Source organism: Numenius arquata, chromosome 12, assembly GCF_964106895.1.
Source record: "Numenius arquata chromosome 12, bNumArq3.hap1.1, whole genome shotgun sequence".
Classification (NCBI taxonomy): Eukaryota; Metazoa; Chordata; class Aves; order Charadriiformes; family Scolopacidae; genus Numenius; species Numenius arquata.
This window is the reverse complement of record NC_133587.1, coordinates 4,070,948-4,095,395: the sequence shown is the minus strand read 5'-3', so window position 1 is coordinate 4,095,395 and position 24,448 is coordinate 4,070,948. Positions and strand designations below refer to the sequence as shown.

Sequence of the window (24,448 nt, the reverse complement as noted above, 5' to 3'; positions counted from 1 at the left end):
CTTGTTCCTACTTAACTCATGAGATCTAACGCACTGGGCCAAGTCCTGGGGTGGGCATTGCTGGTCTTCGTCACCTGGCTGAGGGTTCCTCTTGATGGAACACAGTTTTTGGGGCACAGATCTGATGCTGTTTTCCATCTTGGCAGCACTGATTTGATTTTGCATGTACCTTGTCATCTCAGGCCTTTCAACACCACCAGCACGGGCTGTTAGAAGATGAGAATGTGCCACCCGGGTTGTAACAGGCTGAAAGCAGGGTGACACCAGCCACAAATAATCAACCCAAAAGGTTGATTTTGGGGGAGCAGGACAGGGAGAGGAAGGTGTGCTCGGCCCTGTGATGGGGACCTGCAGCATCTGGTTCTTTCTGGGAGGTAACTGGAACCTGATGGGGAAATTCTGTCTGTCCTCCCAATGGCTTTCACCTTGAGACTTAAAATCCCTCTTCTTTCCTTTTCCCAGCCTTTAACTGGGGTCACGCAGCATTCGGGGGACCCCAGTAAAGGGCTCTTAAGTTTGAGGCTGCTCAGGAGAAATCCTCTGCAGTGCAGGAACATTTGCAGTCACATTTATGGCATCGCTCCCCTCTTCCGGAGCAAAAACCCAAGTATTTCCACTGGCTTTTCAGCGTGCCAGGCAGCAGACATTCAGCAGAGGCCTCGGAGATGTTGAGAGAGGAGCGAAGCAGCCACATGAAAGCAACGGGGACCGTGCTCCTCCGGAGGCGGGGATCCCACCAGCATCCTTCGCTCAGGGCTTTCACTTCACGGGGGTGCGGCCAAGTCTCCCAAGAAGGAAAAGATTCAAAGATGCTGACAATTCGCTTAAACCTCACGAGTTTTGCGGCGAATGGGATGATTCAAGCCAGGCTTGGGAGGGGACGGTGTCCTTGCAGTCACGCTTGGAAAAAAAAAAAACCACCACCCCTTCAGGATCTGGACCCTGAGCTGGCTGAGGCAACTCTGCCTCGTGTGCCGGGAGCCAGCGAATTTCCAGTTGCTGTTGCCTGTTTTTTTTCTTGTATCGCTGTGAGGAGGGAGCTGAGCTCAGGTAGAGTTTGCCGACAATCCTGGAGTAGGTATGGAGAGTCCCAGGCAGGAGGAGTCCCTCCAGTCATTGTCTGTGCCACTTCCTGGGATAACACCGAGTGAGGGGAAAAACTGCTGGATAAAGAGGTGTCTCAGAAGGCACAAATTCACTCATAAGGTATGTAAAAGTGCTAGGATTGGGGAAAAAGAGACTGGATTATCCAATGGCAGCGGGATCTTCCCTGGGCTGAGCCCTTTGGGGTGCACAGAAGGGCTCTCACCCCCCCCCCCGCCCCCTCCTGAAGGGCTTCAGGGATGCTCAGCCTTGGGCTGAGGCCACAGGAGCTATTTCCTTTCCTCCCAGAGCAAACCAGTCACCCAGGACTGAAACCTCCCCAGCACGGGGCGGGGATGCCACGGGGCTGTAACTGGTGCAGACTCTGGGCACTCGCAGGGGGGGAAACCTGCCAATAACAACCAAAGAATAACGATTCTGACATTTCTCAGCAAACAAACTATCTCTGGTCTCTCTCAAAAATACATTTTCTTGAAGCGTGTTTCCAGCTTGGCAAACGAATCTACATTTACTGACATGAATTTCCACAGGGTCGTGCCACGAGGAAGGGAGGAAGGAAACAAAAAAAAAAAGAAGCCGAGAGAAATTTGGGGGGGGATTTTTTTTTTTTTGTTTAAAAAAAATATCTTCAATAAAAAGAACCAGTGCTCTTTTTTTTTTTTTCTTTGAAATGGATGAAGAGAGAAGAAGAGGGAGATAAATAGGAGACCAGGGGCTGTTTTGGGGCAGGAAAAGCAAAGAGGAGGGTTGGTTTTTCTCCAGCAGGACCCCAGCGTTGGCTTCGTTTCCCCAGGGAGGGAAGGAGCTGCCGGCAGAAATGCTTTAATTCTGGGTGCTGGGGCTCCAGTAAATCATTCCTTATTCCATACAAAACCACACAGATATTCTATATCCTCCCTGTGATGTTTCCCAGCCCTTGTGGAACCTTCCCTGCCCTGTGCCAACCTGTTCCCGAGGGACCGGGACAGACCCAGGGGCTTTTCCCTGATGGTGGGGCAGGCAGGAGCCTTTGTTTTTGGGGTCCCGGTGCCCACAGGAGGGTAAATAATACCTGCCTGGCTCAGACGTGTGTTCTCCCCATCCATGAGGTCTGTGAGCCGAGGGTGCAGGATGCTCTGGGTTTGGGGTGACAGTCGGGGGGGGGGGTGCCCCAGGGCTAGGGCAGTGCGATGGGGACCGGTGGAGGAGGCAGCAGTGGGGTACCCCCCGTCTCCCCTTCTGAGCGCATCCTTGTGGCCCCACCGTCCCATCTGGCCCCTCGGAGATGGGGGGGCTGAGTCTCCCTGGGCGGGGGGGGACCGGGGACGGGGGGCGGTTGCTTGCCTTCTGCTCCATCCAGCTCCACTGCTAGCCCCCCCCCGGATCCACTGGGAATACAGATAGGGGTGCAGCTCTGTGCCCCCCCCTGCCACCCCCTGCCCCATGGCCACTTCAAACAGACGGAGCGATGTAAACCTGACAAGTTTTTATATGTACAGAGACGCTTCTCACCCCCCCTCCCGCCCCTCGAGTCCCCCAGTAAAAGCCAACAAAAAAAGCATTTAAAATAAAAAGTTAAAAAAAAAAAGAAAAACAACAACAATCGACCTCCCCCCACCCCCAAAAAAAAAAACCAACCCCAAACCCAGTCCCCAACTGGGTCTCAGGTGGGAAACGGGGACAGGCCGTGTCCCCAGGTGTGGCGGAGAGGGGGGATAAAGTGACCTCTTCAAAAGGGGGTGCGGGTAGAGCCGGGGAGGGGGAGCGGGGCCCCCCCCCGGCTCGCTCCGGCCAGCGGCGGGGACGGGGCAGGGGTTCAGTAGTAGGAGCCAGCCCGGGCTGTGCTGCCGCAGCGACACCAGCCCCCGGGGGACAGTCCTGGAGGGCGGCCCAGAAACCGGGGTGACGGTTCATAGGTAAAAAGCTAAAAACTTGGGGGGGGTGGGGGGACTGGCAGGGAGGGCAGGAGGCACTGAGCCCCCTCCTCCTTCCTCCCCCCTTCCCCGGCCACCGTGCCCCCGCCGGTGTCCCCCGCGGCCGGCGGGTGCCCTTAGGACTCCGAGGAGGAACGGGAGACGCTCTGGAGCAGCGATTTGTAAATGGCAGAGTTCAGGAAGCGAGGGTAGGAGTCTCTGTGCATGAGCGTGTAGATCTGGAGCTGCGCGTCGTCGAAGGTGTGCGAGGACGGCTCCTGCATCTTCCGGTTGATGACCTCCCGCACCCGCGAGTCCAGGCTCACCTTGGAGGGGCAGGGAGAGAAATGGGAAGGAGGTTGAGGGAGCCCCCTCAGTGACAACCCCCAAATCCCGGCACCCACCCCTGTGCAAGCTCTCGTGGGAAACTGGGTATCGATGGGGCACCGTGGGGTGCTCTGTGTGCTCCCCTCCCGCCCCCGGAGTATCTTTGCCAGGGTTTTTTGGGGAGTTGCAGGGAGAAACACGGGGGGGTCTCCGGGTCCTCCCCGTGTCCCCTTTCTGGGTGCAGGGAGGTGGGTTGGGGTGCTCCCACTCTGGGGATGCTGTGAGCCGGGATGCAGTGTCTCATCTCTCTTCTTTCAGTGGTGCCCAGTGACAGGACAAGAGGTAACGGGCACAAACTTGAACTTAGAAAGTTCCATCTCAACATGAGGAGGAACTTCTTTCCTTTGAGGGTGGCAGAGCCCTGGAACAGGCTGCCCAGAGAGGTGGCGGAGTCTCTGGAGACATTCCAAACCCACCCGGACGCCATCCTGTGCGACCTGCTCTAGAAGGGGTTGGACTGGATGATCTCCAGAGCTTCCTTCCAACCCCTATGGTTCTGTGATCTCCTCGGCCCGCTGGTGCCCTCCTGAGGTTTCGGCCCCGAAGCACAACCCGGCCCCTTGTCCCGGCTGCCGGCTGCATCCCGGGGGTGCTGGGGGGCCGGGGATCCCCTCCCCACCACCATCCGTGAACCCGTTATGCTGCCAAACCCATCCCCAACCACCCACCTCCATCTCCAGATTCCCACAGGGCTGCAGGACCGGCCAGAACAGAGCCCTTTCCCTAAGAACCTTCCCCCCCTCGTCCCCAGCCCCATTTTGGGCTCAGCCACCCCCCACCCCGAGAGCCGCAGGAGGGGCTCTGCCCCCTACCTCCTTGGGCGAGAGGATGGAGATGTAGTCCTCGTAGATCATCCTGGCCTTCTCGTCGATGGTGTGCTTGTTGCACTCGTTTTTGAGCTCCTCGCACGCCAGCCAGAAGAGCATGTTCTCCTCGCTGTACTCAGTCCGCAAGAACTCCCGGAAGACGTTGCGACCCGCCGGGCTCTTCATCAGCTTGTCGAAGGACTGTGCCCAGCCCCGCACCTCCTCCGGGGTGGGTTTGGCGCTGCCGGGTCCCCGTGGGGAAGGCAAGGGGACAACGTTACCGTGGTGGTGCTGGGGTGGGGGGGAGGTCCTCGCTGTGTCCCTCCCCACGCCGCTCATCCCTGGTCCCATCCCACGGAGGGACCGTGCCCGAACGTGTCCCCCCGTGCCCACGCCGAGGCCGTTCCTGCTCGGGCTCTCGTTATCATGGAGGCTTTTGGAGGTCACTCACAGGGTCTGTCCTGGCCCCGCTCAGCAGGGCTGGAGCCTGGGCTCGGTTTCAGCTGAATTTCCCCGGCTGAGATGTTATTTTGCTGCTGGCTTTGCACAGACCCTAAAGGCAGCACAAACCCTTCCCTGGGGAAGCTCTGAGCCATCCAAGGAGAGCCCGACATCAGTCCATCATCCCTCACAGCTGCGGGAGGGAGCCTCCTCCCCAGCAAACACTCATTACCTGCTAAAACAGGGCAGGAGCAATCATTATCCGTGGCTAATTAGCACATCTGACCCCTAATCCTGCTGTGCCAGGGCTGGGTCATCTGCGGGGGTCTCCACGGAGTGGGTGCTGGGTGCGGAGCATTCCTGGCTATAAGGTGCTCTCACAGAGGGTCTAAAGGGCAGGATGAGGCTCTGCCCTCGGGACATGGCCTGAAAGCTGCCGAGGGTCTTGTGTGCCTCAGTTTCCCTTTGCAAGGGGCACAAGGGCTGCAGCCCATGGCTCTGGGCTCCCCGTTTCTTAGTGGGAACTGGGGACACGCCGCTGGAAGGAGCACCAGGAACCCCCGAGCCCTGGTGCCCTGATCCTGCTCCCCGTGTGTGCTCCAGCGGGCAGGATGCGGGGCTGGGTGCCATGGAGGGTGGCAGCGGGGACCGTGCCGTGCCAGCCCCCCTGCCTCCTGCCCCCACACTCACCACGCTTCACAGTTTGGGATGGTCTCCAGTTTGGTCTCCCGGGACGCCCTCCACGCTCGCTCCCGGTCCTCGTTCCTAACGGGGAGAGGGAAAGGTAGTCAGGGGCGTTGGGGACGCAGCCAGACCCCACTGCAGGACCCAGGGCTGTGGCTGTCGGGGCTCAGCACCACGATGTCATTGTCCCCTGCGCCTGGTTATCACCATCACCATCTCCAGCCAGTGACAGCCCTGGCTCGCCCTTCCGGTGGCCACGGTAGATGGAGGGACGCAAAGGGCAGGACCCTGCACCTCCAGGACATGCCAGCACCGGTCCAGCCCGGATGCTGAGTACGGGATGGTGGCACCAGGGCTCAGGGGTCCCCTGTCCCCCTGTCCCTGGGGGTGCCGGCAGCAAAAGGGGAGAGCGGCCTCCAGCCAACTTCCCTCGAACCCTTGAATTTCGGCGCCTGGCGCCGACCGCAGTGTTTCCTGCTTGCGACACCATCCCTCGCCGCTCGCACAAGATTAAGTGTGCAAACTTCTCCCCGGGTGGCGTGGGCGGCTGGGGCGGGGGGATGAAGCTGCGGGCACATCCCTGCCCACGCCAGCTCCAGGAGCGGGGTAAAGAGGGATTTCTGTCCCTTCTCTCCTCACGGGCTCTTGCAGAGACGGAGGAGGGACCCAGTGAAGGGTCACCCTGCCCACAGCTGAATGGGCAACCTCCCACCAAACTCAGTGTCTGGGGGGAAGACGGTCGGGGCAGGCTGTGGGGGGAGCTGATCGCTGCCCTTGCTGCCTTGCCAATGCGAGGAAAGGAGAGGGGATCAGGCGAGATGGGTCCCCAAGGACACAGCGGGGGTCTGCATCGGCACTGGGGATGCACCGTGGGTTTGCAGGAGGCTGACATCGGCACTGGGGATGCACCGGGGCTCAGCTCCAGGGTTTGTTGCTCCTCCAAAGCTCAGCATCGTCGGTGGCTGCAAAGCCCAAAGCTGCTGCAAAGCCTGAAGCCCCACCAGCAATCTCAGAGCCGGCTGATGCTGAGGATGGAGAAGAGCAAACAGGCCCTCCAAAATCTGGGCTATCCAGAGAACGAGGAGCCGGGGATCCTCGGAGAGGGTGGGAGATGCAACCGGAGGCAAGCGGCTGGTTATGTCCTTGGTTTGGGCAGCGCTGGCGGACCAGAGCCTCTGCACCCGCTGCTCCAGGGCAGAGCTGCCCGGGAGGGCTCCCATGGACGAGGGCCATCCCCCTCGGGCAGGCACCCGTGACACTGAGCAGGGAATCCCAGCTTTCCTCCTGCCCTGCCTGAAACTGGCAGCAAAACCCTCCTGCCTGCCCAGCGCTGTGCCCAGGGGTCCTGCTGCCCGGCCTGGGGGCAGCCGGGTGCCCGGGGAGGGTGGGTTGGGGAGGCAGAGATCGGGCAGCTCAGCCGAGAACCCCACTGCGCCACTGGCGCTGCCTCCACCTTCAAGCCAGGGATGTCCAGCCCCAGGAGAACCAGAGGGAAGTTCCTGGTGCCACTTTCTGCTCCCAACCACCGATTTTACCCTTTTTAACTGCAGCACCCATTTTGCTCTCAGTCCCCAACCCAAGCACACCAGCAGCCCGGAGGCTCGGTGAGCGAGGACGGCTCCATCCCAGCCACCCCCCACCCCCGCGGACACCATGAGCTGCACCGAGGGGCTGAGGAGCACCCAGGGGTGGGTTTCCCTTCAACCCCGGCGCTTGCTTGGGCAGGAGCCCAAGCACTTGGTGCCGCCCCAAGCACAGAGGATCAGCAACACGCGGCCGACCCTTTCATCTCCCCTCCTTAGGGGACCCTTGACTATTAGATGACAAGGCGGGTGGGTGACACTGGGTGGCCCCGCGGGAGCCTGGGGCTGGGGCAGGCGGTGGGACGTACCATGAGCAACTGCAGCAGCAGCACCAGCAGAAGCAGCAGGCGTTGGGGCGGTGGTTGCTGGCGGGTTGCACCGTTGTCGGAGAAGTCTCATGCCGGGACATCGGAAGGGGTGTCTCTGCGGACGCGGGTCCTGCGTACTGAAAGGCAGGAGGGCAGGGAGCAGGTCAGCGAGCTACCGATGGTTACAGAATCACAGAATCATAGAATGGTTCAGGTTGGAAGGGACCTTAAAGATCATCCAGTTCCAACCCCCTGCCCTGGGCAGGGACACCTCCCACCAGACCAGGTTGCTCAAAGCCCCGTCCAACCTGGCCTTGAACCCCTCCAGGGATGGGGCAGCCACAGCTTCTCTGGGCAACCTGGGCCAGGGTCTCACCACCCTCACAGCAAACAATTTCTTCCTACTGTCTAATCTAAATCTTCCCTCTTTCAGCTTAAAACCATTACCCCTCATCCTATGGCTCCCCTCCCTGATCCAGAGTCCCTCCCCAGCTTTCCTGGAGCCCCTTTAGGGACTGGAAGGGGCTCTAAGGTCTCCCCGGAGCCTTCTCTTCTCCAGGCTGAACCCCCCCAACTCTCTCAGCCTGTCCTCACAGCAGAGGGGCTCCAGCCCTCGCAGCATCTCCACGGCCTCCTCTGGACCCACTCCAACAGGTCCATGTCCTTCCTGTGCTGAAGCCCCAGAGCTGGAAGCAGAACTCCAGGTGGGGTCTCCCCAGAGCGGAGCAGAGGGGAGAATCCCCTCCCTCGCCCTGCTGGCCACGCTGCTATTGATGCAGCCCAGGATGCTGGGGGCTTTCTGGGCTACCAGTGCATTACCCCCGTCATGTGCAGGAACCCGGAGGTAAACGAGGGTTTATTCCCCACCCCCCACCCCCCTTCAGTGACTCGCTGTGATTTCTTCTTGGCTCCCGCTTGACGGTCAGCATCTCACCTGCGTCCCAGCCTCATACACGGTGGACGGGGTTGGGTCGTGCTTCGGGGGCTCTTCTGCTACTCTCCGCTCCCCCCAGCCCGCGGGTGAGCCGTGCGGCCGAGACCCCCCGGCTAATGTCCCTGCCGCCTCCTGGATGGAGCCTGTGGGGAGGGAGGAGAAGCGACACCACGTTACCTTTGCAGAGGGACCCCCCGGCTTTGAGCGGCTCGGGGAGGGCTGCTCCATGCTGGAGAAAGGCCTTTGCAGGCGGCGAGCTGGGGCATGGCAGGCGGACAGAAAGTGTGTGAGAAAAGGAAGTGAGAAGGAAAGGAGGAGGGGAGACGTGGCAGCAGATGCTCTGCCAGCCCCACGCTTCACCAGGGACCCCCTCCCACGCTTTTTCGGTGCTGCCGAGCAGGATGCTGGGCTCAGCACTGGCCTTGTCCCCCCCTGGCCATGCCCCATGCTGTGGGGTAGCACGGATGGACCCCCCCCACCCCCCGTGGCATGTTCGGGTCCGGGATGGGGAAGTCGGAGCTGCTCCACGGCATCATGTGGGTGGAAGGAAGGGAGGGGGGGAGTTTTCACAGCTCCAGGCACTAAACCAAAACTTGCCCCATGGCAAACGTTTGGCCGAGTCCAGCTCCCTGCACCGCTGCTGCAGAATGGTCCCCTCTCAGCCCTGCCCGTCCCTGCCTGTCCCTGCCTGCACCACTGGCCCAGCACGGAGCAGGGATGCTCCTGGGGAGGAGCGGTGCTGGGTATGGGGGCTCAGTGCCCACCTCGGCGCGGGGTGCTGGTAAGGACGTGGTGGTCAGGGCCAGCTCTGCCTCGTCTGTCCTGCCAAGGGCGATGGGCAGCAATCACGGTCCTTCCTCTGCCAGAAGGGAGAAACAGAAGTGGGGGGCAGCGGGCAAGGAGAGCCCCCGGCCACCTCAGCCCCAGCATCCCTGTCTCGAGCTGCCCCGGGTCTCATCACTTCGGGTGTGAGCCCTGCACAAACTCAGCGAAGGGGACAGAGCCAGGGTGTGGGTCCCAGCTGGGGACAGGGCTGTCCCCAGCACGGCCATCGCCTGGCAGCGCTTCCCATCAGCTCCTCACCCGGGCCCTTGCAAACCCTCCCGCTGGCTCCCATCGCTCCCGCAGGAACGAAAAAGGAGAGAGTCTGCGTTTCGCTCCCAATTGTCCCTATTTATAGCCCCGAGTGCTGGCAGGATGGCTGTGACCTTGTCACCCTGCCCAGCAGCAGGCTCCGCTCCCTCTCACACCGCGCTGCCCCCAGGTCCCTTTAACCCCCGGCTTTTTTCCTGTTCCTTTGCTACCCCTGGACCGACCGTCTCCCACTCCCGGTGGCCGCTCTTCCCCCTGTCCCCTGTCAGTGCCATCCCGTTGCCAACCCCGCCTTGCCCCCCGGTGCCACAGCCATGCTGCCGTGCCTGGCGCTGCCGGGGGGCTGCAGCCCCACGGTGCTGCGGGGGGGAGCCAGGCTCCGGGCACAGCTCCCAGCGGGGCTGCGGCACTAATTACAGCAAGCATTGATGAGGTTATGGGAATGGGGCGAGCAGGAGGAAAACCTGAAGGCTGGGAAAACCCCGTTTCATAGAATCATGGAATGGTTTGGGTTGGAAGGGACCTTAAAGATCATCCAGTTCCAACCCCCCCACCGTGGGCACTAGACCAGGTTGCTCAAGGGCGGCTCTGCTGCAGCCCTGGGGTGCGGAGCAAGCGGATGAGGGGATGGCCAAGGGACAGGGACGTGGGGACAGAGCATGGCATTGCTCCAGGAGGACTCCCAGGCACTTCATTTCTGCAGCTGGTGCTCGACCTCGGCCAGAGCAGACCCTCAGGAGGCTCAGCCAAAACACCCTGGAGAGGCAGCGGGATGGGGCAGCATCCCCCGGCGAGGAGCATCCCGTCCCCATGCCCACGGGGTGCACTCAGCACCCCCAAGGAGGCAGGATCAGCTCTGCCCATCCCGGGAGCTGTGTCACCCACCCGGGGACACCTCGGCTGCGTGGGCTAGGGGGGGCAAGGAGGAGACCGGAGGTGTGGGGCTGCAAAGGTCCCCCTGGCCCGTGGCAATGCTGGGGTGCTCGGGATTTGCAGGGCTGGTTTTCCCACCCCGTGCACCCCTTTCCGGCTGCCGTGGGTGCCGGTGCATAAGGAAGCCCCGGCGGTGGCAGAGCCTCTAAGTGCCGGAGGGAAGGCCAGGGTGTGCGCGCGAGGTTGTGAAAAGAGGAAGGATGACAAAAAGGGGACATTTCCCCAGCAGAGAGAAGAGACGCCCCAAAAGCTGCCCTCGCCCCAACCCCGTGAGGTCCCCAACGCCCCCCCCCCCCCCGACCCTGCCGTGAGCCTTTGCCATCACTGCCCGGTGGCTGCAGCACCCGGCCTGGGAGTCCCCATGCACTGGGTGTCCCCGGGCTGTGCCAGCTCACGCGCTCGTGACGTCCCCACCGAGCCTGGCACCGCCCCATCCTCTCCCCGAACGGAGAGGGGACCCCCCCCACGCAGCCGGACATGACAAGCGCTCCCCAAAATGGCTTTTGAAGAGAAAACCTCCCCTTGCACCAGGCTGCTCTTTGCTGGGGTGCTGGGTCAGCCCCGTCCTGTGCAGCCACACACGAAGCACCCTGTGCCCTGCTCACCCCGGGCAGTCCCCAAAATCACCCTGTGCCAGCTACAATGGGGGCTGTGGCATCAGGGTGCCCGGGGGGTGTGTGTGTAAAGCCAACGTGACAGCAAATACTGACACCCCTCCATGTACCCCACCTGCCCTGTCCATGGAGGATGCCCCAAGCAGAGTAGCATCCCCCTCTGGCCACCCCCGTCCCCGCAGAGGGGGGCACAAACCAGTGCCCACCCCGGTCCGGGGGCACAGCCTGTGCCGAGCCCCCCCCGCCATGCCCACCCGACCCCGTGCCGTGGCTGGCGGGAGGACATGGGGGAGGATACGGGGGGAGCCACCGGTGCTGTGTCCGTACCTGCAGCCTGGCCATCGCGGTGGCGGCGGCGGTGGTGGCCGGCCAGGGTGACCCCGGCCGGCTCAGGGGGTGTGCGGCATCGCCAGGATCACCGGGTCTGAGGGCAGGGAGGTGGGAGAGAAAAGAAGAGAGAAAGAGAAAAGAAAAGCGGCCGAACACATCCTCTCACAGGAAAGGGAGTGGTAAGGGAAGTGGCAAACTCAACCGAAGAGTTCAGACCTTTTTTGGGAAAGCCCCGGCGGGGCCCGGCTGCTCTCCTTGCCGCTCCGCCGTGGGGCCGGCCGCCCCGATGGGGCAGGAGTGGGGCAGAGCGAGCCCCGCCGGCGGCAGAGCTGGGTTGTGCTCCTGCTTCCCACCCCTCGGCCGGATCCAGCGACCACCGCAGCCGCACCAGGGCTCCCCGGCCAGGATGGGCACCCGCTGCGGTGCCTGCGACCACCAAGCATCTTGGAGACAGCCTGGGCACACCGGCGCCGGAACAGCCCCGTGGCCAAGGAAGCGGCCAGCACGGCTTCCCCCAGGAGTGGTGGGCAGGATACATCCCCAAAGTGGTCCCCGGCAACCAGCCAAGGCCACTTTGAAGGGACGGTGCTTTCCGCCACACCAGGTCGCCCCCGGGGGCTCCAGCAGCAGCGGGGGGGGGGGGGGGGGGGAAGGATGCTGGAGGTGAGGGAAGGGGGCCGGTACCCGAGGGTGGGCTGAGTCAGAGCCTCCCGCCGCGTGGCATCGTCCCCGCCGCCCGGGGATGTGCCAACCCGCCCGCCACGCACAGCGCAGCCCGGCTCCCTCGGCCAAGAGTGACTCACAAACAAAGTTGGTTGGGTTTTTTTCCCCCTCTTGAGAAAACAAAAAAAAAAAAAAAAAAAAAAGAAAGAAGAGAGAGAGAGAAATCAGATGCCCGACCTTGTTTCCTTGATTAAATTTGCCCTCAGCATCGCTGCGGGCAGAGAGGGCTCCAGCCCCGGCACCACACCAGTGACCGAAACCAGTTTGTGGTCTCTGCTGGTGGCTGCCCCGTTGCTCGTGTGGGCTCGCCGCGGGTGGAAAAGGGGAGAAAAGGGGAGAAAGAGGGCAGGGGGGGTGCAGGCACCCCCTGCATGGTCCCCCGGGGCTGGGCCAGGCGCCCGGCCGTGGCATGTGCCCGTTATCAGCCCAGCCCAGCGCCGGCCGCTTCCCTCCCCTTCCCCGGGGGAGGCTGAGCTGTTATCTCCCCTCTTCCCAACGCCGCACACCCCGGCACCCAGAAACCAAGGCGATCGTGCTGCCACCGTCCCCAGCCCCAATCCATCTGGATGGAAACCACCCCCCCACCGCCCCGTCACCCAAAAGTCACCCTCCGCTTCGGCAGCCCCTTCTCCTGCCGGCGCCCACCCCACCGTCGCTGCAGCGCTCACGGGGCTCTGTTTTCTCTGGTCACCTGAACCTCATTTATTTTCCAGATGGTTTTCCAGGATTCCCTTTGCTCCAAGAGCCAGGGGCTGCCAGGATGCGGCCACGCTCGCACTGGGGAGCCCCCAGCACCCCCCAGCTCGCCGGCCTTGGGGTACCCACCGCCAGCGAGGATATTTTTATCCTCCAGCCCCGGTATGAGCTCTCCACTCCAGGAGGGACCTTCCCTTCTTATTTTATGGTCAAAACCAGGAGAGCAGGTTTGCAGCTCAGCACAGACCCCCGCAGGGATCACTCGGCCGGGGGCGATTCACAAACCCCCCCCCCCAATGCCAGCGGAGAGACCATCCCCAGCCAAGCTGCGGGCATGGCTGAGCCCCTGCCCCACACCAGCAATGCCTCGGTGGGGAGCAGCGCTGGATCCGGCCCCTCTCCGAGCCTCCCAGGAGCTGTAAAACACCCAGCACCTGCGGGACCGGCCATGCTGGATGAGTGCGAGCAGAGCCCGGCAGCCCCAGCCTCCCGCTGTTGGATTCTCCAGTGTCTAATAAGGGCTGAGCCCAGCCTGCAGCTTCCCCGCCTTCTCCCCGGAGGGATCCGGCACCTCCGACCTCTGCCAAATTTGGCTGAAACCAGCCACCGAGCGCAAACAGACGTGGGCCAGCCCCGCAGGCAACCCGAGGGGGAGATGCGGGGGGGGTGGGTGGGAGGGCAGCACCCCTCGGGCCCCCCTCTGCCAGGGTTACCCCGTGGGCAGGCACCCCCGCCGAGCCCCACAGCTGCCGCTCGCCCCCGCAGCCTGCCCCAGCCACCTGCCAGCAGCACAGGAAGTTTTAGGAGCTATTTTTAAACCCGGCTTTTTCCCCCACTCTTTAGCAATCTATTCAGAAAAGACTGAAGAGGTGAGGCTCAAGCTCCCCCCCCCCCCCCCCCGCCCCCTACTCTATGGGGATGGGGCTGGGCTGACACCGACGCTGCCAGCACAGAGGTCCCATGGGGACGAAGGGACGACGATGCTCACGTGGCTGTGCCCCGGCCGCCTCCCCACCGAGCGTGTGCTGCCGATAACACCGGCAGATGCGCCCACACACGTGGTGGCAGAGGTGGCGGTGGTGAACAGATGCCTTTTGGGGAGCTCCTCTGCCGAGCAGTGATTTTTCTGCCATCCCCTGAGACTGGAAAGGCAGGTCCTGGCGATGGGAACGGGGAGATGCCGCAGCGTGTCCCAACACCTCCCTGGTCCTTCGCACCGCGAGGGCCGACAGCCCCATGGGTGATGCCGGGGTCCTTCTCCGCAGCATCTCCTCTGCTCCCTGCCCCTCTCCTGGCCTGTAGCATCCTCCGAGCCAAATCCCACCGCGAGCCCTCCCAAAAGGACCACATCAACCTCTCCAGCACCTGCTGGGAAGAGGCGAGCGGACCTGTGGCTCTGCCCTGGCACGGCCACCATGGCTGAGATGGCCACCACCGGCTGCTGGGTGGCAACGATGGGCGCAGCACTGCCAGCACCCGCCCCTCTGGCCCCGGCTCTTGCACTGAAACGGAGTTAATTATTTCATAGCGTAAAAATAGCACCCGCGACAATCAGCTGGGGGATTTAATAAGGCAAGCCCTGACAATTATGTTTCTATTAGTAGAGGTATCGTGGCGTTGTTAAGGCAGACTCCTATTAAGCATTTGGTAATGATCCATGCAAAAGGAGACGAAAGATCATGGTAATCAATACTCAGCAGGGGCTAAACGGCATGGACGGAGCCCAGGAACTGACAGGAGGGTAGGGAAGAGGAAAGGGAGGGATACGACATCGGCACGGCTGTGGTGAGAGCAGAGCTGGGTGGGTGGTGGGTGCTCCTCGCCCACAAGGTGTTGCCAGCCCAGGACCTGCTCATCCCCACCCCAGCACACGCCAGTGCGGGCAGCACCGTGTCCCCCGGGGACACGAGTGGTAATTTGGGGGATAGGGATGCTGGGAGGACCATGGATAAGAAGACAAGAAATTGCCCTTTCCGAGAAAATGAGGAACCAGACAGAGAATCAACCCTGGATCGGGATGAAAAGGAGGGACCGTGCATCACAGGGAAACGCTGGATCAAAGGGGTCTCTTACCACGGCTCCGAGCGCTCCCTGACGCAGCCGAGGGGTGATTTTCTCCCCAGCTCCAGCACGACACCAAACCCTGCCGGCTGCATCCAGAGACCGGCACCAGCACGGGAATCAGCGGCTGGGCACAGGGAGGAGGTTTGGGAGCCGGGATGGGACGGGCAGGAGGTGGGTCCATCCGGCTGTGCCGAGGACAGGTCTGGCCCTGCTTCCAGCCACGCTCCCTGCCCAAAGCACGGCATTGATGTGGTCAGGGCAGGGCTGAGCCCAGCAGCCGGCTCAGCCAGCGGTGGGACCGGCCAGGCCAGGGCCATGCCAGCACGACGGCTGGGGACAAGGTGGACCACCCCCCGAATGCTGCACTCTGGGGGACATTTGCCCACCGTGGTTTATCCACCCGGGCAGCTGTGGGCCCCGCTGCCTGTACGCTGCCAGCCCTGAGGGATGCCTTTTGGGATCTGGCTTCAGGCAGACGTCATGCCTCGCTGGTGGTGGGGGGCTGGGACGTCCCCCCGGCCCCACACCCAATGCCACCATGGGCCCCGGGACCAGAGCTTGCAGAACTGAACTTTCGCTTGCACCAGTAAGAAAACTTTGTCCCATATCAGACTTTGGTCCAACGTTAAAAGAGTGAGGGACTGCAGGAGTCCCCCAGGAGAATGTCCTGTGGGCAAATACAAGGGGGGATTTGGTGACCCTGTCCCTGCTCTGGAGCATCCCAAGGAACATATGTGACCACTGCGCTGGGGTCACCACCACTTCACTGGTGCCAGGCCAGCAGCGATGCTCTGCCCTGCCCCAGACGTGACAAGCAACGGGGAGCTCTGCGAGCATCCCATGTCCTCCGAGACCAGCCGCGCTGGTTATTTAAAACCCGACTGAAGGGGAAGAAAGACGGCGGGGTTCGGCTCGGCCATCCCTCCTCGGGGAGGAGCTGGCAGTGCAGGGAGGAAGGAAGTGCTGTCACCCTGCGTGGCCCCTGTGACACAGAGGTGGCCCCCAGCCCCAGGACAGTGCCAGGTAGCCACAGCCGTTGCATCCCGCTCCGACTGGGGACGCTGCTGCCGGATGGGCCAGCAGGAGCCCGGCCACGGATGCACGCCCATCGCAGGCATTCTGGGCTCAGATGGCAGTAGTGGCCCTCACTGGGAATCTCAGCGAGATCCCCGATGTGACAGGCCATGGGGATGCCCTTCGACGAGCCCCCGGGATGCTGCAGGGCTTGGTGGTACCATCAGAGGACACAGCAGCTCGGCTGCCACCGCTGTCATGGCAATACATTTCCCCAGCCCCAAATCCGCTTTGCGAGCTCTCTCCTCGTGGCAGAACCCGCACCAGACTCACAGGCAGGATCTTTCCTTGTTTTTCCTTGCTTTCCAAAGCTAGCCTGAAGCTTTCCCTTCCTTTCCTGGGGTTCCTGCCCGCTAATGCCAATATGTACCTGTTTGCTCTTCTCCTGCCCTTTGCACTGAAACGCTGCTTGGGCATTCACCTTCTGTTGGAGGAAACTACTTCAGCCCCGTTTGGGTTCATGCCTACAGGAGGGGGAACGAGCGGAAAACCCAAACCATGAACCCCAAACCCCTTTGCTGGCTCCCTGACCCCCTCTATACTGAGCCAGCAGTAAATCCATCTCCGGGAGCGGCTGCCGGCGCACCCACGGCATGTCCTCTGCGCCCAGAGCCACACACACACGGGGACATCGCAGGCTCTGCTCCCCCTCTGCCCATCCCGTCGCTGCCCCGGAGCCTCCGCCGTGTTTCTGCCTCCGGAGCGGGCAAGTGCTGACAGGCAAGTCTGGAGTGTGGCAAAGCTGGGCCCCCAAACCCAGTTCGCCCAAACTTCACAGTCTGAGCAAAGAGCCCTCAAAAGGTCGACTGAGGCTGTTTCCAAGCGGTTAGAGAACTGGAAGGGCGGCTTGCTATAGAACTCTACCGTTCATTTTCCTGACGTCAGGAAACCCCCTTTTTTCCATGTCTAAGGTGAATGTTAAACCTGAACCCCAAAGGACTTTGTTGTTGCTTGAGTTGCTGTTGCTGCTCCACCCTCCCCCCGGTTAAATCTCTGCTTCCATGAAATGGCCAAAGGCAGGAGGGGTGAGAGGCAGAGCTCTCCCCACCTCTCCTGGTAAACTCATCCAGGACGGCTGCGGTCCTACGGACCCGGAGGAGCCGACGGGGTGGGCTGGGACATCACCCCCTGTGCCCACCCCAGTGGTGGGGGGTGCGGAGTCACAGGTGGGAGGTCCCTGTCACTGGTCTCCCCCCAAAATGGAACCCAAGTGGGTTTCAAGCCAAAAATAACAGCAATCCAATAATACTCCACGCTGCCAGAGTGCTTTCAAAGAAAAGCAAGGGTCGATCGAAACTCGAGGGTGGCTGCCTTCTTTTACACAACGCTCTGCGCCCAGCAAGAGCCAGGATTTTGCCTTCGCTAGAGTTTTACCCCAAAGCCACCGGGTTCCCGTGTCCCCAGGTCCCACACAGAGCCCAGGCGGGCCAGGGGGCTTTGCAGGGAACTTGCCCCGTGGCTCGCAGACTAGCACGGCCGCAGCTTGGCCCCAGCAGGACGGCGGGGCCGGCGGCTCCTGCAGCACGTGCACAGCGGCATTTAAGGCATCCGATCCCTGCGAGAAGTTACGAGTGTCCTGAAACTCACGGGCACGGCAGGGAGAGCTGGCCGGGGGAGTTATCTGTCGCGGCTCAACGCTGCAGTCGCTCGGCCACGGAAACAAGGATTTGGGACGTTCTGCAGGTCACCCCCCCAGGTGTTGCACGGGGCAACCTGTGGTGAAGCAGCTGGGGAAAGAAATGGGCTGGCCGAGGCCAGGGCTGATGGAAACGAGCTGGAGGAGGCTCGTGTGGTGCTGGGTGCAGGACGGTACGAAAAGGGAGATGCTTATGGGGCTGGATGCCCGTTCCCTGAGCCGGCTGGAGCAGGGGTGGTGACGGCCACCACAGAACAGCTTCCCAGTCTGCGATGGGGTTACTGGAGTCCCCGCGAGCCGGCGGGTTTGGTCTCTTCCCCTCTTACACCACAGAAGATGTCGGACACTCTTCCCCCACCCTGTCCTCCCCACGGGCGAAAACCGTGCTGTAACACATTGGGGGACGAAAATAACAGGTGATAACGCCCAGTATCTTTCCTTCCCCCCCCAAATTAAGAGCTAACTATGAAATAACATATATAAACAACTGCCTTTAGACCCACCCCTCTCCGAAGAGCTTTACTCATGGAGAGATGTGCAGAGACGATTAAGGAACTGAGTAATAGGAAGTCTCGGCGGGGGCTGCGGGCACCGGCTCACCCGGAAGCCGCTGTTATTCCAGGCGAGAGCCCGGAGCGCCGAACCCCGAGAGCGTGTGGCGCGGTGGCACGAAGGCGGCGATGCCTGCTGGCCTCGTCCTGCCACGGCCGCTCTGCTTTTGGGGTGCTCGGGCATGGCTTGGGGGGGGTTGGTGGAAGAAACCAGCCCAAGGAGCAGGAGGAGCGGGAAGAGAAAGGCAGGGCACCCCTCGGGGTGGCTCAGGAGAGGCACCGAGCGTGGCTCTTACCTCCTCTTGAGCTCAGTTGCCAAAATAATTTTATCCAGAGGATAAAAATTCGGGGGAAAAAAAAAAAAAAAAAGAGGAAAAGCCACAGAAGCTGGATCCTGTGCTCTGCAGAGGTCGAGGAGAGACACGGTGGCTGCTTTGCCACGCCGGACCTGTTGCTCACAGGGAAGAGCCCTGAGCTCGCCCACCCCCTTTGCACGAGCCCGGTGGAAACTGAAGATGCTGTAGCCCAAGTCCAGCCTAAAAAAGTGAGATGACAACCAAAGATAAGCAAAGCCAGGAGAGGATGCACCTCGGGAGGTGGCAGAGATGTGCTGCTCCCGCATCTCGGGCAGACCCAGCATTAATTACTCTGCCAAGATATTTTTCTCCCTTACCCTCTCTGGATTTGAGTTGCATTATCTGATTATCTGCCTTCAGTTCCTTCTTTGTTTTTTTTTTAATAACAATATCAAAATGGGCACCCACACCCCGATTGAGATATATTCATGTCACTAAATTCCTGCTTCTCCACTATAATCTTATGAGGTGGAGTTTGTTTAATTGCTCAAGAACACGACTGTATTTTGATTAGTGGCTTGAGTCATTTGTGGGGAAGGGCTGACGCGGAGGAGCTAAAATCCTTGTAGGGAAATCTGATGTGGCGCTCTCCCTTGGGAGATATTCTGAAATATGTGCCCACTGGGGTGACCCGTTTTCCCAAAGAAAACGATATCCACCAGGCCAGAAAACGCCACGGGCTCCGCTCATCCAGCATGAGATGGGATGAGCGTCTCTTATCGACGGGGATGGTGGAGACGCATCCAGAGGGGAATGAACTCCCCTCGCAGCAGGGAAATCCCTCCCACTCACTTAACACTTTTTGTTTAGATTCTTAAATAAGGCCATGGATCCGCGCCAGAGCAGCCTCATGGAAGCGGCGGGGAGAGGGAACTTCCCGGGGGAACCTCTCCGTGCCCAGAGACGCACCGCGATCCACAGGCGGAGCAGCTCCGGTGGCCGCGCCTGGCCCTCTCCATCCCTCGGCCGCGGGGACGTGGCAACGAGTCGCAGCATCCCACGACGCTGCCCATGTGAGGGGCTGGTGTTGGGCGACGGTGGGATGTCACGTCCCTACGGGGGAGAGCCGCGTCCTGGCCACCACCGAGCCAGGTCACTCTGACCAACCCTCTGGCCGTGCCGCTGCCGGAGGAGCCGGCGGGATCCGGAGCCCGCCATCACCCTGACCTCAGCCAACCTCCCTGAGCCCCGGCCGGTCAGGTTGGGGCTCCCCATCGCTGCTGCTCTCTGCGATGACGAGGCATGGTACCCCCCTGCATGGGGGGCACTGGGGGCGCACAGGGAGGGAGCCTCCATGGCCGAGCCGGTGCACGGATGCTCCAGCGTCGTCCTGGCACCCACCTGTGGGTGCAGGGAGGGCTGGGGCAGCCCTGGGCCGGGGAGGCCTCCAGAGGGGGATCCTCCCTGCAAGATCCCCCCCTCTTAGGCTGGGTAAACCCCGCTGCAGCCCGCCCTGCGGCTGGAGGGTGCCCCCCTCCTTCCCCCTCCATCCTTCCCCTCCTTCTCCTCCTCGCAGGAGCCCTGCCCTTCCCCGGGGTGATGCGGCGGGGAGGGCCCCCCTCCCCGCTCGGTGCTCGGGCTCCCCCCCGCCCCATCGGCGGGTCGCCACGGGCCATCTCGCCGTTCCCCCCCCCCCCCCCCAACACCACCTCCCCAGCCCTCGCACATGGGGCTGGTGACAGGCGGCTGCCGGACACACGGACGCACAGCCAGACACACATACACACACACACACACACAGCCCGACCTCTCCATCAACCCCGGCGCTCCCCGGTGCTCGGTGCGTGTCCGGGGCGGGGCGGGGGGGGGGGGTGGGGGGGTGGGTGGTGAAAGCGTGGAAAAGGGAGGATGCCCAGGGGCGGGGGGCGCATGCAGAGGGGAGCCTGCAAAGGGGGGCGATGAGGGGGGGGGGCCGTACGAAGCGGTGTCCGCCCGGGTGACCGGGGTCCGCCCGCAGCCCGCGGGGAGGGAGGCTGTGCACCGGCCGAGGGAAGGGGGGAGGCGATGGGGAGGCGATGGGCCCGTGTCCGTATGTGTCCGTCCGTCCACTCCCCCCCCCCCCCCCCCCCCCCCTCCCGCCCCTTCCTCGCCCCGCGGCATCCCGCGGGCGGGGGCGGCCCCGGGGCCGGGACGCGGGGTACTCACGGGCCGGGCATCCGCGCCGCCGCCGCGCAGCGCCGTCCGCGGCCGCCGCTGCCCCTGCCGCCCCCCCGGCCGCCGCCTCTGCGCTGCCTCCGGGCTCGGCACCGGAGGGAGAGGGAGAGGCAGCGGGAGCGGAGCGGAGCGGCGCGGCTGCACTGCGCAGGCGTCCCCCGGCCCCTGCGATTGACTTCCTAAAGCAATTGCAGCTTTGGCACTTCCTCACGTCAAAACACACACACACACACACGCACACACACATACATACATACATACAGAGCCCAGCACCGGCACCCAGTATGGGCACCCAGTATGGGAACGCAGGATAGGCACCCAGCATGGGGACACAGGATGGGCACCCAGTATGGGGACGCAGGGTAGGCACCCAGCACCAGCACCCAGTATGGGGACGCAGGATGGGCACCCAGTATGGGCACCCAGTATGGGGATGGAGGATGGGCACCCAGCACCGGCACCCAGTATGGGCACCCAGTATGGGGATGGAGGATGGGCACCCAATATGGGGATGCAGGATAGGCACCCAGCACCAGCACCCAGTATGGGGACACAGGATGGGCACCCAGTATGGGCACCCAGCATGGGGACGCAGGATGGGCACCCAGTATGGGCACCCAGTATGGGGACACAGGATGAGCACCCATTATGGGCACCCAGCACCAGCACCAGCACCTACTACATACACCCAGAACCAGCACCAAGCACCCAGTCCTGGCACCCAGTAGCAGCAACATACACCCAGTACTGGCACCCTGCACCAGCACCAGGCACCAGCACCATGCACCCAGTACTGGCACCCAGTACTAGTTCCCAGTATGGGCACGCAGCACTGGCACTCTGCAGCAGCACCTATTACATGCACCCAGCACCAGTACCAGTATAGAATCATAGAATGGTTTGGGTTCAAAAGGACCTTAAAGATCATCTCATTCCACCCCCCTGCCCTGGGCAGGAACACCTCCCACCAGACCAGGTTGCTCAAAGCCCCATCCAGCCTGGTCTTGGTACTGGTGCCCTGTGCCAGCACCCAGTACCAGCACCTTGCACCCAGTACTGGTCCCTCCACCAGTACCCAGTACTGGCACCCTGCACCAGCACTGGATGTCCCCTCTGCCCCTGTAGGGTCCTGGCCCGTCCCTGCAGCGTGGGACAGGGCAGCCCGTGGAGCTGCTCCTGGCTGAGAGTCCCTGCCGAGGAGCGGCTTTCCCTAAATCAGTGGGTTTTCTGCTTTTTTTTTTTTTTTTTTTTTTTTTTTCCAAAACGGGGATTATGCGTCGCTAAAAATAAAGGGTGATAAAACTTTGGGAGAGAAAGGAGGCATAAAAATTTCATGATCTTGCCAGCCGGGGAAATTATCCCACTTTATTATTTAAAACCTCATTAAAAACCATTTCCCTGGGAGAGACAATGATCAAACCACCGTCTATTTCAATCCTTGCGACGTGCACTCTGCTACGTGGGGAACGCGTTTAAAATAGGCCCCTACATGTGACTGCTCGGCTGAAAACACCAACCCCGACCCCCAGCCGTGCGGGGGGGATCGCACAGGGCCTCCCACCATTTCAACCTGCTCGATCCTCCGGATTTTCCTCTTTTTTACTCATCCGGCTCACTCCAGCGGGAGCTACAAGGCGCGTGCCCAGGGAGGATCTGCCCAAGGACCTCAACGGTCGAAGCAGGGTTTTTCCTCCCTTTGCAACTTTTCCAAATCTTCGGAGCAGCTCCGGTGCGGAGCCGTGGCTGCCAGGCTGCTCCCTCCTGCCGTGTGACCCGGCCGCCGGTCCCTCCGATTTGCTTCAGCGGTTCATTTAGCTGGAAGCTCACAAACGCCCGGAAAAGCTCCCACATCTTCAGGAACCGCTTTGTAACCTGTGTTTGGGATTTTTGAGAAATCCCCGTGAACATTTGGACTTGTGATTCCACGTGATTCCGGAGCCAGCCTGTCCCTTCGGGTGGTGAAAAGACCATGAGTGTTTGGTTTAAAAGAAGTCACTTTTTAAAAAAGAAAGTGTGGATTGGGAGAAAAATTTGGAGCTCCCAAATCACCTGCAAAGTAGTGCTGTCAATGAATAGCCAAACTCACAGCAGTTGGTGCTCACAGTGCCACAGCTCGGCCTAGACACCTCCTCTTTAAATACACACACTCGGGAGGGAAACGCATCTTTTCTGGCCATGGCAAATGTGCTAATAAATAGCCAGGAACGCTGCTCCGAATTCGGCTTTGAGGTTGGAAGCCGCTTTCCCCCAGTGCCAGCTTGTGCTAGGAAGGAGGGATGGGAGCAGGAGCTCCTGGGAACGGCAAGAAGGGTCCTGCCCACGCTTCAGAGGCACCGAGGAAGCAAACGACAACCTTGCTTGAGCCGTTTCTGTGCTAAATGGTGACAGTCGGTGGCAGAGGCGCCGGCTGGGGACTCCCTCCACCCTGTGCCGGTCCCGCAGCATCCTCTCCGGCTGCGCCCCAAGCTGTTAACGCACCCCTGGGCTATCCCACCCAAACCCTTTCCCAGCCTGTGCCCTCCCTCTCCGGCGGGTTTCCATCCCTCACGCCCGGCTGCAGTAGCGGGGACCGCCCGCAGGTGCCGCCCGACTCCGCCGGGAGAGCGGCGGGTGCCCCGGCCCCGGGCCCCGGCTGCCGGCGGGGAGGGAGGGGAAGGGCCGTCTCCGCTGCCCGTCGCACAGCAGCTCCAGCACAGGAGCTCTCGGGCAGCCGGGGAACCATCCTGTTGGGTGCTGGTGCCACCTCCCTTTGGTACCCGAGAGGCGTTTCCGAAAGGAGAGCGCGTGCCTTGGGCCGTCGATGGGCTTTGGCTCTAATTTTCTGGTGCTGAGTGAGCAGGAGTGACCTCTGCCCGGAGAGCACGGGCAGCAATGAACTGAGTATAACAGAAAACAAACGCCTGAAAAGCTTGTTTTCCTCCTCATTGAGAGCTCTAGTAACAACTACCTGAAAGGAGGGTGTAGCGAGGTGGAGGTCGGTCTCTTCTCCCAAGTAAAAGACAATAGAACAAGAGGAAACGGCCTCAAGTTGTGCCAGGGAAGGTTTAGGATTGATATTAGGAAAAAAAATCTTCACTGAAATGGTTGTCAAGCATTGGAACAGGCTGCCCAGGGAAGTGGTTGAGATGCCATCCCTGGAAGTATTTAAAAATCATGTAGACGTGGTGCTGAGGAACATGGTTTAGTGGTGGACTTGGCAGTGCTGGGTTAACAGTTGGACTCCATGATCTTAAAGATCTTCTCCAACCTAAACGTTTCTACGATTCTGACTCCAGGGAGGATGCTGGGGAGCAGGAAGCCTCTTTTGATGAATATCTGTGAGGAGTCAGCCCATGTCAGGGCTGAGATACAGCGAGGCTCCCCACGGGTCCACAAAGCACCATTTGATGGAGAAATCCTGTCAACGGTTGCTCAATACCCACCTCCAAAGCACTCTGCAGTATCAGCCTCGCTGATACTCCCTCCCAGGGTGTTTCCAGTTTGTGTGCTCCTCAGGAGGCTGGCAGGTAATGAAACGGGATGCGTGGAGGCTGGTGAGATGTTTTGCTTTAGAAAAGCTTCTTTCTTCCACCAGCCACCTGGGCCTTTTAACGCTTTCCAAGCAGCAGAGGGTAGTTTGACTGGAACGACCAAAAAAGATGCACCTGGGACTGGAGCTCTGAGGAAGTGACAGCACTTGAGCTACTACAGCCCAAGTGGGAGTTACAGGAGAAACAACTCTGTTCTGTCACCCCACAGGAAGCGCTTGTCAGAGCTGAGATTGTAAGGGTCGTGTTCATCCTGTCCCTGAATATGCATCTCCTGCCTGCCGAGGGCAGCCCGAGGACACGGCGAGGTGAGTGTGTGCGAAGAGCTGGCACGTGTGGGTGCAGGAGGCAGAGCTGCCCCGGGGAGCAGCCCTGCTGCGGGGCAGAAATCACCCCTGTGGGGCTCAGAGTAGAGCTGTCTTTGCAGAATACCTGGTTTGGGCTGTGCAGTCCCACTACAGCTAATTTATTCCCTTTTGAGAAATACCCAGGCACCTTCATAGCCTCTTGACTCTTTTAAGGCCCAGGGAACGTAAGGGCCACATTTCCCATACCGATC

General features: G+C 61.3%; 1 protein-coding gene across 1 annotated transcript; it reads right to left on the bottom strand.

Moving 5' to 3' along the window:
* Window positions 1-3,133: 3,133 nt before the first annotated feature.
* Window positions 3,134-7,306, bottom strand: RGS19 (regulator of G protein signaling 19). Its single transcript, XM_074157264.1, has 4 exons — window positions 7,206-7,306; window positions 5,321-5,395; window positions 4,196-4,430; window positions 3,134-3,322 (listed from the first exon to the last, which is right to left on the bottom strand). Exons 1-4 carry the CDS (start codon window positions 7,304-7,306, stop codon window positions 3,134-3,136), a joined length of 600 nt encoding a protein of 199 aa, XP_074013365.1.
* Between the last annotated feature and the right edge of the window lie 17,142 nt (window positions 7,307-24,448).